General features: G+C 45.6%; 1 protein-coding gene across 2 annotated transcripts in view; it reads left to right on the forward strand.

Moving 5' to 3' along the window:
- Positions 1–975: 975 nt before the first annotated feature.
- Positions 976–12,286, forward strand: part of TSPAN33 (tetraspanin 33) — a 137,017-nt gene continuing 125,706 nt past the window's right edge. For both annotated transcript variants that reach the window (XM_082256577.1, XM_082256576.1), the window contains exon 1: positions 976–1,275. In XM_082256577.1, the coding sequence (XP_082112703.1) occupies positions 1,174–1,275 (102 nt within the window). In that variant the 5' untranslated portion in view covers positions 976–1,173. The remainder of the gene's footprint in view (positions 1,276–12,286) is intronic.

The raw sequence follows: 12,286 nt of genomic DNA on the forward strand, positions 1-12,286 counted from the left end.
GTCACTCTATGATGATCGGTCACACTGATCTCTGTCTCTATGATGATCGGTCACACTGATCTGTCACTCTATGATGATCGGTCACACTGATCTCTGTCACTCTATGATGATCGGCCACACTGATCTGTGTCACTATGATGATCGGTCACACTGATCTGTCACTCTATGATGATCGGTCACACTGATCTCTGTCACTCTATGATGATTGGTCACACTGATCTGTGTCACTATGATGATCGGTCACACTGATCTGTCACTCTATGATGATCGGTCACACTGATCTCTGTCTCTATGATGATCGGTCACACTGATCTGTCACTCTATGATGATCGGTCACACTGATCTGTCACTCTGTGATGATCGGTCACACTGATTTCTGTCTCTGTGATGATCGGTCACACTGATCTGTCACTCTATGATGATCGGTCACACTGATCTCTGTCTCTATGATGATCGGTCACACTGATCTGTCACTCTGTGATGATCGGTCACACTGATTTCTGTCTCTATGATGATCGGTCACACTGATCTGTCACTCTGTGATGATCGGTCACACTGATCTCTGTCACTGTATGATGATCGGTCACACTGATCTCTGTCACTCGATGATGATCGGTCACACTGATCTCTGTCACTCGATGATGATCGGTCACACTGATCTCTGTCACTCGATGATGATCGGTCACACTGATCTGTGTCTCTATGATGATCGGTCACACTGATCTCTGTCACTCTATGATGATCGGTCACACTGATCTCTGTCTCTGTGATGATCGGTCACACTGATCTGTGTCTCTATGATGATCGGTCACACTGATCTCTGTTGCTCTTCACGCTCCAGCGCCCAGTCACTGCCCCATACAGGTGTTCATTCCTTCCGTGCCTTCTCATCCTGAGCGGCAGGCGCAGCCACCAATCACTTTTGAGTTTGTATTGCGGGGATCCAATCAGCAACAGGTGTCCGGCTGTTCTCCGCACGGTAGCAGAGCTATGGAGGGCTGTAAGGGGTGATCGGGGCTCCTCCATAGACGGAGAATGGCCGGGGAGGTTGGTGGAGTGGGACGCTAGCGGTCGCTGTGCTCGGTCAGGCACCGATCTGCACACACATGTCCCCGGGGGCTGTGTACTGCACACCGATCACATTCCATAGGAGCGGATCGGAACGGACCGGTCATGGCCAGGAGATCAGCAGCAGTGAACGTCACCGGGGAGGACTTCTCGTTCGTCAGCCCGGTGGTGAAGTATCTGCTCTTCTTCTTCAACATGCTGTTCTGGGTGAGTGATGAGTGAGTGTGCATTACCGGGGGCACATTCCAGGCGAAGATCGGCCCGTGTGTGCGGGGGGAGGGGGGGAGGATGTCCCATGTCACTGTGCTGGGTGCTGCTGTGTCACTGGCTGCAGGGTGGGGACCATCGCCAACGCTTGCTTTAACCATATTCATTTTTTAATGGTGTTTTCATTACAAGTGCGATCTACAGTCATAGGAGGAACTTACTAGGAAGGAACCCCTTGTTGTACTGGGCTGGACCCCCTTCTGCCTTCAGAACTGCGTTCATTCTTCATGGCATACATTCAACAAGGTGTTGGAAACATTCCTCAGAGATTTTGGTCCATACAGACATGATAGCATTAGGGTCCATTCACAAGGGCTGTCCGCCCAACGGACTCCGTTTTGCTCAGATCGATCCGCTGATCCCCGATCGATCGATCCACTGATCCCCACTAAGAAGGCCTATGACAGGTCCACCTCCGCTTACTTTGGGAGACGGATAAAAACAAACCGTCCGTTTTCATCTGATCCCATCCGATCCGATCCTCCAGACAGATAAAATTAGGGTTTCCATCCGTCTGGATTTTACAAACAGAATCGGATCAGCTAGCAGCGGGTGTCAGCAGACATTACTCCGTTGACATCCGCTGCCCCATAGGGATGCATGGAGGATCCGATCAGGTCGGCCTGAAAAACTGACAGGCGGACCTGAACGGAAAGCCATGTGAAGGGGACTAACACAGTTGCTGCAGATTTGTCAGCTGCACATCCATGATGCAAATCTCCCAATCCACCACATCCTAAAGCTGGATACACACTATCCAACTTTTGTGGTTAGATTTCCTTCAGATTTACCTTTTCTATGTAGTGCAAGGGCCTGCCAGATTGCATACAAATTGAAAGTGTTTAGGTTTGACCTCATATTATATGGTTTTGGTAAGTCTAAAGGAAAAAGTCTTCAGAAAATCTTATAGTGTGTATGGCCCATAAAGGTGCTCTATTGGATTGAGCTCTGGTGACTATGGAGGCCATTTGAGTACAGTGACCTCATTGTCATGTTCAAGAAACCAGTGGTGAGATGATTTGTGCTTTGTGACATGGTGCATTATCCTGCTGGAAGGAGCCATCAGAAGATGGGTACACTGTAGTCAAGGGATGGACATGGTCAGCAACAATACTCAGGTAGGCTGTGGCATTTAAAGCGGAGTTCCACCCAAAAGTAGAACTTCCGCTTTAGGGAGTCCTGACATGCCACATTTGGCATGTCATTTTTTTGGGGGGGGGGGGGAGCGGGTACCTAGTTTTGACAGGTACACGCTCCCACTTCCGCTCGGAGCGCCGCGGCGCCCTGAACGGAAGTTCTCCTCTCCCCCTCCCTCCCTGCAATCTTCTGGGACACGTCAGAGGTCCCAGAAGATCGCCGGCCAATCCTGGCGCGCAGCGCGACTCGCGCATGCGCAGTGGTTACCCGGCTGTGAAGCCGCAAACTGTCACAGCCGTGATGCCGGCGCCGAGGGAGAGGATCGAGGCTTCGGGCGGCCGCATCGCTGGACCGTTGGACAGGTGAGTGAATGGCTGGAACTCTGCTTTAAACAATGCTCAACTGGTGCTAAGGGGCCCAAAGTGTGCAAAGAAAATATCCCCCACACCATTACACCACCACCAGCCTGAACGGTTGATACAAGGCAGGATGGATCCATGCTTTCATGTTGTTTATGCCAAATTATTGACCCTACCATCTGAATGTTGTAGCTGAAATCAAGACTCCTCAGACCAGGCAACCTTCTATTGTCCATGTCCATGGTGAACCTGTGCAAACTGTAGCCTCATTTTCCTGTTCTTAACTGACAGGAGTGGCACCGGTGTGGTCTTCTACTGCTGTAGCCCATCTGCTTCAAGGTGTTATGCATTCAGAGATGGTATTTTGCATACCTTGGTTGTAACGAGGGATTATTTGAGTTAGGGCTCTTTCACACACTTCGTCCGTTGGACGGAGTCCGTTTTTCTCAGCGGGGGATCGAGCCACCGATCCCCCGCTGAGCAGCAGGAGGACAGCTGTGTCTCTGCGCTGTGTGCGGAGACACAGCTGACAGTTCCCCATGCATCTCTATGGGGGGAATCGGATGTCAACGGACCGTCAGTCCGTTCTCACCCGATCCGATCCGCTGGACGGATGGAAAATAGGGTTTCCATCCGTCCAGATTTGACGGATCGGGTCGGATGTCAGCGGACATGTCTCCGCTGACATCCGATGCCCCATAGGAATGCATGGGGGGACCGTTCAGATCCGCCAAAAAAACGGACAGGTGGATCTGAACGGTCCGCCTGTGTGAAAGGGGCCTTACTGTTGCCTTTCTTTCATCTCCAACCAGTCTGCCCTCTGACCTCAACAAGGCATTTATGTCCACACAACCGCTGCTCACTGGATATTTTCTCTTTTTCGGACCATTCTCTGTAAACCCTAGAGATAATTGTGTGTAAAAATCCCAGTAGATCAGCAGTTTTTTAAATACTCAGACCAGCCCATCTTGCGCCAACAACCATGCCACGTTCAAAGTCACTTAAATCCCCTTTCTTCCCCATTCTGATGCTCGCTTTGAATTTCAGCCAAATGTCTTCACCACATGTAGATGCCTAAATGCATTGAGTTGCTGCCATGTGATTGGATGATTAGCAAATGTGTTACCAAGCATTTGAACAGGCATACCTAATATAGTGACCAGTGAGTGTATAAGTCAGTGGGCACAACAACCCGGATCACACCTGAGTGATTGGAAGGGCAGTTCCCGAACATACTATTATATTCCATGGTGCCTATTCACATCTAAATGTTGTGCTACTGGCAGCTTTAAAGGGTATGTTCAACTTTTAAGGAAAAATGAATAAATGCACATATTTATGCAGAAATAAATTGCATGTACTAATTTATCCTAGAGGAGCCTGCAAAGCATTGGAGATGCTATCAGTGGATCGCGGGTGCAATGTCAGGCTCCTGCAGACATGCCCTCTAGCTTTCTGTCCCCACCTGTATACAGGCTTTCAGTTACAAAGCTGGAGGAAGAGTGAATGGACTACAAGCTTCAAGAATGATCAGCGAACTCCTAGAAAATTGAGAACTACAAGGCTTTCTGCCGTGGTGGCAGACTGGACTTGTAGTTTAGTCATTTACAGATCCTTGTGAAGGAATGACATAGCTGTCACAGCTACATCGATTTTTAATGTGACAGCAGCTGCAGAGAAGAAGCCCCGCTCACTATCACAGGGGAACAGGTGAGGGGGGTGAGCAGGGCAGGTACTGGAACACATTACATCCTAAATATGGAGTGTAACATGAACTTATCCTTTAACCACTTCAGCTCCAGAAGGTTTTACCCCCCTTCATGACCAGACCATTTTTTGCTATTCCACACTGCGCTATTTTAACTGGTAATTGCACAGTTGTGCAACGCTGTACCCAAGCGAAATGTACATGTTTTACACAGAAATAGAGCTTTTTTTTTTGGTGGTATTTAGAGTCGGTTCACACTGGGGCGGCACGACTCTGTACTACTTCGGGGGCGACTTGTGCATTCCCATGCACCACGACTTCTGAGCGACTTGCATGGACTTCACATAATGGAAGTTTATGCAAGTCGCTCCGAGGTCGCCCCGAAGTAGTACAGGACCCTTTTTCTAAGTCGGAGCGACTTGTGTCGCTCCTATTAGAACGGGTCCTGTACTACACAATGGACCGCGAGGGAGCGCGACTTGTCAGGCTGACAAGTCGCGCTAGTGTGAATCGAGTCTTAATCACCACTGGGTTTTTTTATTATTATATAAATTAAAATAGACCAAAATTTTGAAAAAAAAAAACAATATTTTTTACTTTGTGCTATAAAACATATTCAATAAATAAATCAAATTTCTTCATACATTTTGGGCAGAGTGTATTCTACTACATATTTTTAATTTAAAAAATCCCAACAAGTGTATATTGATTGGTTTGCATGAAAGTCTACATGAATGGCTAGCGTGCCCATGCGGTAAGACAGCCCTGTTGCAGACCTGAAAACATTGCTGTTGCTAGTGAACACTTAGAGAATACAGAACTAGAGGCAGTTTCATTGGCACTTACAGATGTCATTTTATGAGTTAATTATATACTGGTAAATCAGATCTATTGTATAAACAAACTATAATATTGTTGCTGTAAGATTGTCTTAATTGAAAAGATACTGGTCTCTAATCATGATTAAATCATTAGGGGGAGGCCCCTTTCACACGGGTGCCTCCGTGGGACAGAATCTGCTGTCACCGCTGACATCTGCCACTCCATTGGGGTGAATAGAGGGTCCGATCAGGTCCGCCCTTAAAAACTGACAAGACATCTGATCGGAAAGCCTGTGTGAAATGGCCTTTATATTCATGCCATTTTTTTAAAATAAGATGCTTATAGTAGGACTTACATGCTCTTGCTTGCTAAAAGTTTCTCTTCAATGCATACTTCTCTAAGGCCCCTTTCACACCAGCGGACCGATTGGGTCCACCTGTCCATTTTTCAGGTGGACCCGATTGGACCACCTATTGTTCTCCATGGGGCAGTGGATGTCAGTGGACATGTGTCCGCTGACAGCCGCCAGCATCCGATCCAATCTGGTCCGCTAAAAACAGACGGATAGGGATACATTCGACATCCGTCCATCAGATCGAATGACAATCGGATGGAAACGGACATGCAGTCCATTTCCATCTGACCGCCCTATAGAGCAGTGGTTCTCAAATCCGGTCCTCGGGACCCACCAACAGGCCAGGTTTGCAAGATAACTAAATTACATCACAGGTGATCTCATTTGCTTCTCAGTGATTGCAGTATTCTAGTCTGCATCCCCCAAGGTAATACTTAAAATCTGGCCTGTTAGTGGGTCCCGAGGACCAGAGTTGAGAACCACTGCTATAGAGGAGAGTGGGCTGTGTCTGTGTCTGCTCGGCTATGCAGAGCTGTCATCCGCCTGCTCAGCGGGTATCAGCGGAGACCTCAGACCGCCATTCCTAAGTGGCTGAGGCATTCCCCACCCTGCAGCCACACGCATTCACGCCCCTTGCATGCTTGCAGCTGGGGTGTGCCGAATGATTCTGCCATCTATGATTGACTGTTGCATTTGACAATTTCCCGGGGGAATAGTTTAGGCGGGTTGGGTCCCAATTCTGAACACACCTGAGCTCTTCCCTATATAGGATCAACCCTAGGATACATTCAGATCTGAGTTGCAGCTACAGGCTGGAGATGTTCAGTTGATTCCATATTGTTCCATGATGTTCTCTAGTCATAGATGACTAGTAGTTGTTGTTTATCATCATGTACCAGTGTATTATATGGAACTCTAAACTGAAAACTAAAAGGGGAGCAAATTACAAATTCCAGACTAAACAAGAACACAATTAACAATCTACCCCCCTTCATGACCAGGCCATTTTTTGCTATATGGCACTGCACTACTTTAACTGAAAATTGCATGGTCATGCAACACTGTAGATAAATTACATTTATGTCATTTTTACCCAAAAATAGATCTTTGTTTTGGTGGTATTTGATCACCCCTGCGTTTGAAATTTGTTATGCTATAAACAAAAAAAAGACCGACAATTTTTAAAAAAAAATAGTTTTTACTTTTTGCTATAAAACATACGCAATAAAAGATTTTTAAAAATATAATTTCGTCATCAATGTAGTCCAATATATGTATTCTGCTACATCTTTTTAGTTAAAAAAATGACAATAAGTTGATATTGATTGGTTTGCACAAAAGTTATAGCATCTACAATCTATGTATATACTGTATACTGGAGTATTTATTTATTTATTTGTTATACTAGTAATGGTGGTGACCAGCGACTTATAGTGGGATTGCGATATCGCGGCAGACAATCTGACACTTTTGACACTTTGTGGAAACTAGTGACACGTATATCTGAGCTAAAAATATGCACTGTCACTGTACTAATGACACTGGCTGGGAAGGGCCTAAACATCTAGGGCAATCAAAGTGTTAAATGTGTGCCTAACCATTGTTTTTGTGTGTACTATGTGCTGCTTTCACTTAGAGACTTTTCACACTGAGGCACTTTTCAAGCACCTTGGGGCTAAAAAAAAAGCACCTGAAAAGCTCAGGAAAACCTATTTCCATTAAAATCAATGCATGCTTTTACACTGGGGTGGTGCGCTGGCGGGTGGTGAAAAAATCCTGCAAGCAGCATCTTTGGAGCATTTTTGGAGTGCTAAAGAAGGCGCCTGAAAAATGCCCCTCTCCATTGAAATGAATAGGAAGCGCCTTTAAAGCACATCAGAATGGTTACTGAAGCAGTTTTTGAGTCACATGTTCTTAAAAAAGCACATTACTAATGCCTGAAAAGGTGTTTCAGTTTGAAAGGGCTGTAAGGGATGTGCTGGATTTTATTTCCTGCACAACCCTGCTGACAGGACAGAGCTCTGCCTTGTTTTCCGTGTGGCAGTGTGTCTCCTCCCGACCAGCGGGTGCCAGTGTTCTAGCAGATTACCGCTACCCATCAGATCATGTAACACAAGTGAATCTGTGACCAAAAAATACTTACTGCGCATGTGCTATGCGTTCCAACCACTTCATGATCTGACAGGTAGTGGTAATCTGATAGAACAGGTGACAACCATGCATTGCCACGTGGATATCTTACTACACCCAGCTACGTCTTACATTTCAGAGGAATTTTAGCAATAACGTGAGCATATATAAGGAAATATAGTATAATGACATCTGTGATGCTGTTTTGATGTTACATTTTGAAAGAAGCTGGACGGCAGCAGTAGGAAGGTGGCGGAGCCAATGTTTGTACACCCCACACTGCTCAGCAGTTTTCTCTAGTAATTATCCCTAATTACTGTGGGAGATATCACAATAGGAGTCAATCAGAATTTAGCACTTCCTCATTTGTCCTTTTACTTGGCACTTTGGAGTAAACCCCCCCCCACACACACACATACAATCTTAAAACGCCATGCCCTCGATTCTTAGGGTCCTTTCACACTGGCCTCTCCGTCGGCAGAATCCATTCTGCTCTGCGGGGGATCGATCCGCCAATCCCCGCAGAGCAGGCGGATGGCAGCTCTGTCTCCGCTCTGTGTGCAGAGATGGAGCTGTCAGGTCCCCGCTCTCCTTTATGGGGGAATCAGATAAGAACAGACCGTCTGTCCATTCTGATCCGATCCCATCCCATCCGCTGGACAGATGGAAAATAGGGTTTCCATCGGTCCTGATTTCACGGACAGGATTGGATAGCAGCGGGTGACAGCAGGCATGTCTCCGCTGACATCCGCTGCCCCATAGGGATGCATGGAGGATCCGATCAGGTCTGCCTGAAAAACTGACAGGCGGATCTGATTGGATCGTTCCTGTGAAAGGGGCCTACAGAGCTGTTCTCTGCTCACTCACAGCTGTCAAAAGAAAAAAAAAGCATCCAGCAAATGTTTATCAACATTGTTAGGGCTGTGAGATAATTGTAAACACAATGTTTTACAATGTATCATTTCTTTCTTTTACATCAGAGGAATGAACTTCCATCTGTAAGTGAGGGCAGTTTAACCTCTTAACCACTTAAGCCCCGGAAGATTTTACCCCCTTCCTGACCAGGGTTTTTTTTGTGATTTTTTTACTGCGTGACTTTAACGGACAATTGCGCGGTCGTGCGACGATGTACCTAAACTAATTTGACGTCCTTTTTTTCCCACAAACAGAGCTTTCTTTTGGTTGTATTTGATCACCTGTGCGATTTTTTTTGATCATGCGCTATAAACAAAAAAAGAGTGTAAATTTTGCAAAAATAACAATATTTTTCAAATTTTTTTATATGAAATTCCCCCAAAAAAAAGGAAAAATCTAAATTTTTTAACATTTTCGGCTAATTTGTTTTATGCTACATCTGTTTGGTAAAAAAAAAATCGCAAATAGCGTATTTTGATTGGTTTGCGCAAAAGTTATCGCGTTTACTAACAAAGGGAAAGATTTTTGTCATTTTTGGTGTTTTTTTTTTTTTAACGAGTAATGGCGATGATCTGCGTTTTTTTTTTGCGGGACTGCGACATTGCGGCGGACAGATCGGACCCTTGACTGACATTTTTGACACTTTTGGGGTTACCAGTGACATTACTGCAGTAATCAGTGCTATACATATGCACTGTTACTGTAAAAATGACACTGGCAGGGAAGGGGTTAACTGTATTGGAGAGGGAGGGGTTAAGTGTGTCCTAGGGGCGTGTTTCTAACTGTGATGGGACATGTCTACTATTGTAAAAACAGAGATCAACGGTCCTACATAGTAGAACCATCTGATCTCCATTTTTACACAGGGGAGAATGACAGGCGGCTTGTTTACATTAGCCGCCTGACTTTCTCCCTCTCTACCGACGATCGCCGAGTGAGTGAACGAGCCGGGGCGGGAGCGCGCCTCAGCGGGCGCGCGCTCGCCCGCTATTGGCTCACAAGCCGGTGACAGGCTAGTGATGTATATATACGTCACTTTGCCTGGCCGGGGCTGACCGCCGCAGTATATGTACTTGCGGCGGTCGGCAAGTGGTTAAAGACTAATGCCTCGTACACATGCAACGATTATCGGCCGACCGATCGGCCGTCTTTTGTCCAGTGTTGTTGTGTTGGTTGAAATGTGCTCTAGACTGCGCACAAATTTTCTCGGCCAACAAAAACCAACTTCAGAAGTGATGTCATGGGCTGGTTTACTTTCCGTGTGTTTTTTCTTCTCTGAGCATGCCCAGTCTTGCTCATCAGATTTTTGTCTGCCGAAATCTGTACTGACTGACGGAAAATCGGCCGTTATGTTGACGGCCAACAAAAATTTTATAGCGTGCACACCAGATTTTTTTCGGCCGAAAAGTCGGAGTCGGTTGTCGAAAGCATCATACTAACAAGTCGAAAATCGGCCGATCGGACGTTGGCCGAAAGTTCACGGCCATCTATCGATGCGTGTGTACGAGGCATAAGGCCCCTTTCACACATGGAGAAAAGCTTTGATTTAACACACACCTGCAGCAGTTCGCATGAGCGGGGTGAGATTTTGATGCAGCGCGGAAACCGCACAGAACTTACTGCGAGTTCCGCACCGCATCAGTGTGAACCGGCCCTGAAGCTGATTGGCTACCATGCCCAGCTGCACCCGATTTTGCACTCTCCAGTTTTAGTAAATCAACCCCGTAGTGTATACAGGCTTTCATCTCCCTACTGAAAAATGTATTTTTATTAAGTAAGATTTACAACTACTTCAACACAGTGTTGCTCCAAAACAATAGAAAATGGAAACTTGGGACCTCACTATGAAAATGCTGTAGCACCCCTAATCAAATGTCATTTGTTGTGCATTAATTCTCATTATACTTTTCCCATGTTCATTCTGAAAATATTCATTTAAATAAAGACAATGTCGCTGTGCAGTCATGATTTTTCTAAATATTTATTTAACTAGATTTTATTTCTCATTTATTATTTTTATTAATTATTATTTTAATCTCAACCAAATATGCCTCAAATTTTGGCTTTCTTTCTATAAGGAGCAATAAAGTTTGTGAATTACATTTTTATCTGAAATAAAGGAAAGCTGGTAACATAAAGTACATATTATGAAATTAGCTGATAATGCCGTGCAATAAAAACTTCAATGGATAGAGAAAATCATTTTTGATCCTTCAAATGAAGAAATAACCATAGTAATTAAAATACAATGTGTTAAGCTGTAGTGAACTAGCCCGGTCAGAGAAGCTTTGCAATCAATAACAGCCATTCTGGTAATTATTCAAGTTTATCACCTGTTCCATTACACAGTGCTTTACCGGAATATTACTTGATTTTACTAGTTAAAGGCTAAGTTTACATTAGAAAATAAATAAATAAATGCGCATATATTTGCAGATAAAAAAAAAATGTGCATTTAGGCCTCATGCACACTGTACTGATGTGAGCATCAGGCATTTCTGGCAAAAACAACAGGGGGATCGGCTGTAGATCACTTGCGCGTAGATTGTGGGTGTAATGTCAGGCTCCTGCACAGTCTTCCTCTAGCTTTGTGCCCGTATCCCCATACAGGCTTTCAGTTACAAAGCTAGAGGAAGACTGAATGAACTGCCAGCGCGCTGAGCAGCGTGCTCGCAACCCATTCAAACTACAAGTACATCTGCTGCATTGGAAGACTTTACTTGTAGTGTTTTCATTAACAGGAATCTCTGAATTAATGAATGACATGGCGGTGTTTTAAAATATTGAAAGCGTGTACAGGGAGAGGATCCCCCCGCTTACTGTCACAGAGAGGAGAGCAGGGGGAGGCGGTTGCAAAGGAGCATGTTACGCTACACCTGAAATATGGATCATGTAACATTTACCATGCTCCTAAAGGGGAACTTATACTTTAAGCCACATATGTCAAACACAAGGCCTGCGGGCCAAATCTGGCCCTCCAGGCCTTTTCATGTGGCCCTCGCACCCAAGTTTGCAACCTACATTTTTTTTGTGGTTGCCCTCGCACCCAGGTTTGCATCCTCTGGGTTGCATACTGTGCATAGTGCACCCCTGAAATCTGCATTCTGTGCATAGCGCACCCCTGAACCCTGCATTCTGTGCATAACGCACTCATGAACCGTGCACTCTGTACGTAACGCACCCCTCAACCCTGCACTCTGTACATAACTCACCCCTGATACGTGCACTCTGTACGTAATGCACCCCTGAACCCTGCACTCTGTACATAGCACACCCCTGAACCATGCACTCTGTACATAGCGCACCACCGAACCCTTCACTCTGTACGTAGCACACCCCTGCACTCTGTACGTAACGCACCCCTGAACCCTGCACTCTGACGTAGCGAACCCCTGAACCCTGCACTCTGTACCTAGTTTACTCCTGAACCCTGCACTTTGTACATAGCGCACCACTGAACCCTGCACTCTGTACATAGCGAACCCCTGAACCCTGCACTTTGTACATAGTTTTCTCCTGAACCAT

This window comes from Pelophylax lessonae, assembly GCF_965119305.1.
Source record: "Pelophylax lessonae genome assembly, chromosome: 4".
NCBI classification, from domain to species: Eukaryota; Metazoa; Chordata; class Amphibia; order Anura; family Ranidae; genus Pelophylax; species Pelophylax lessonae.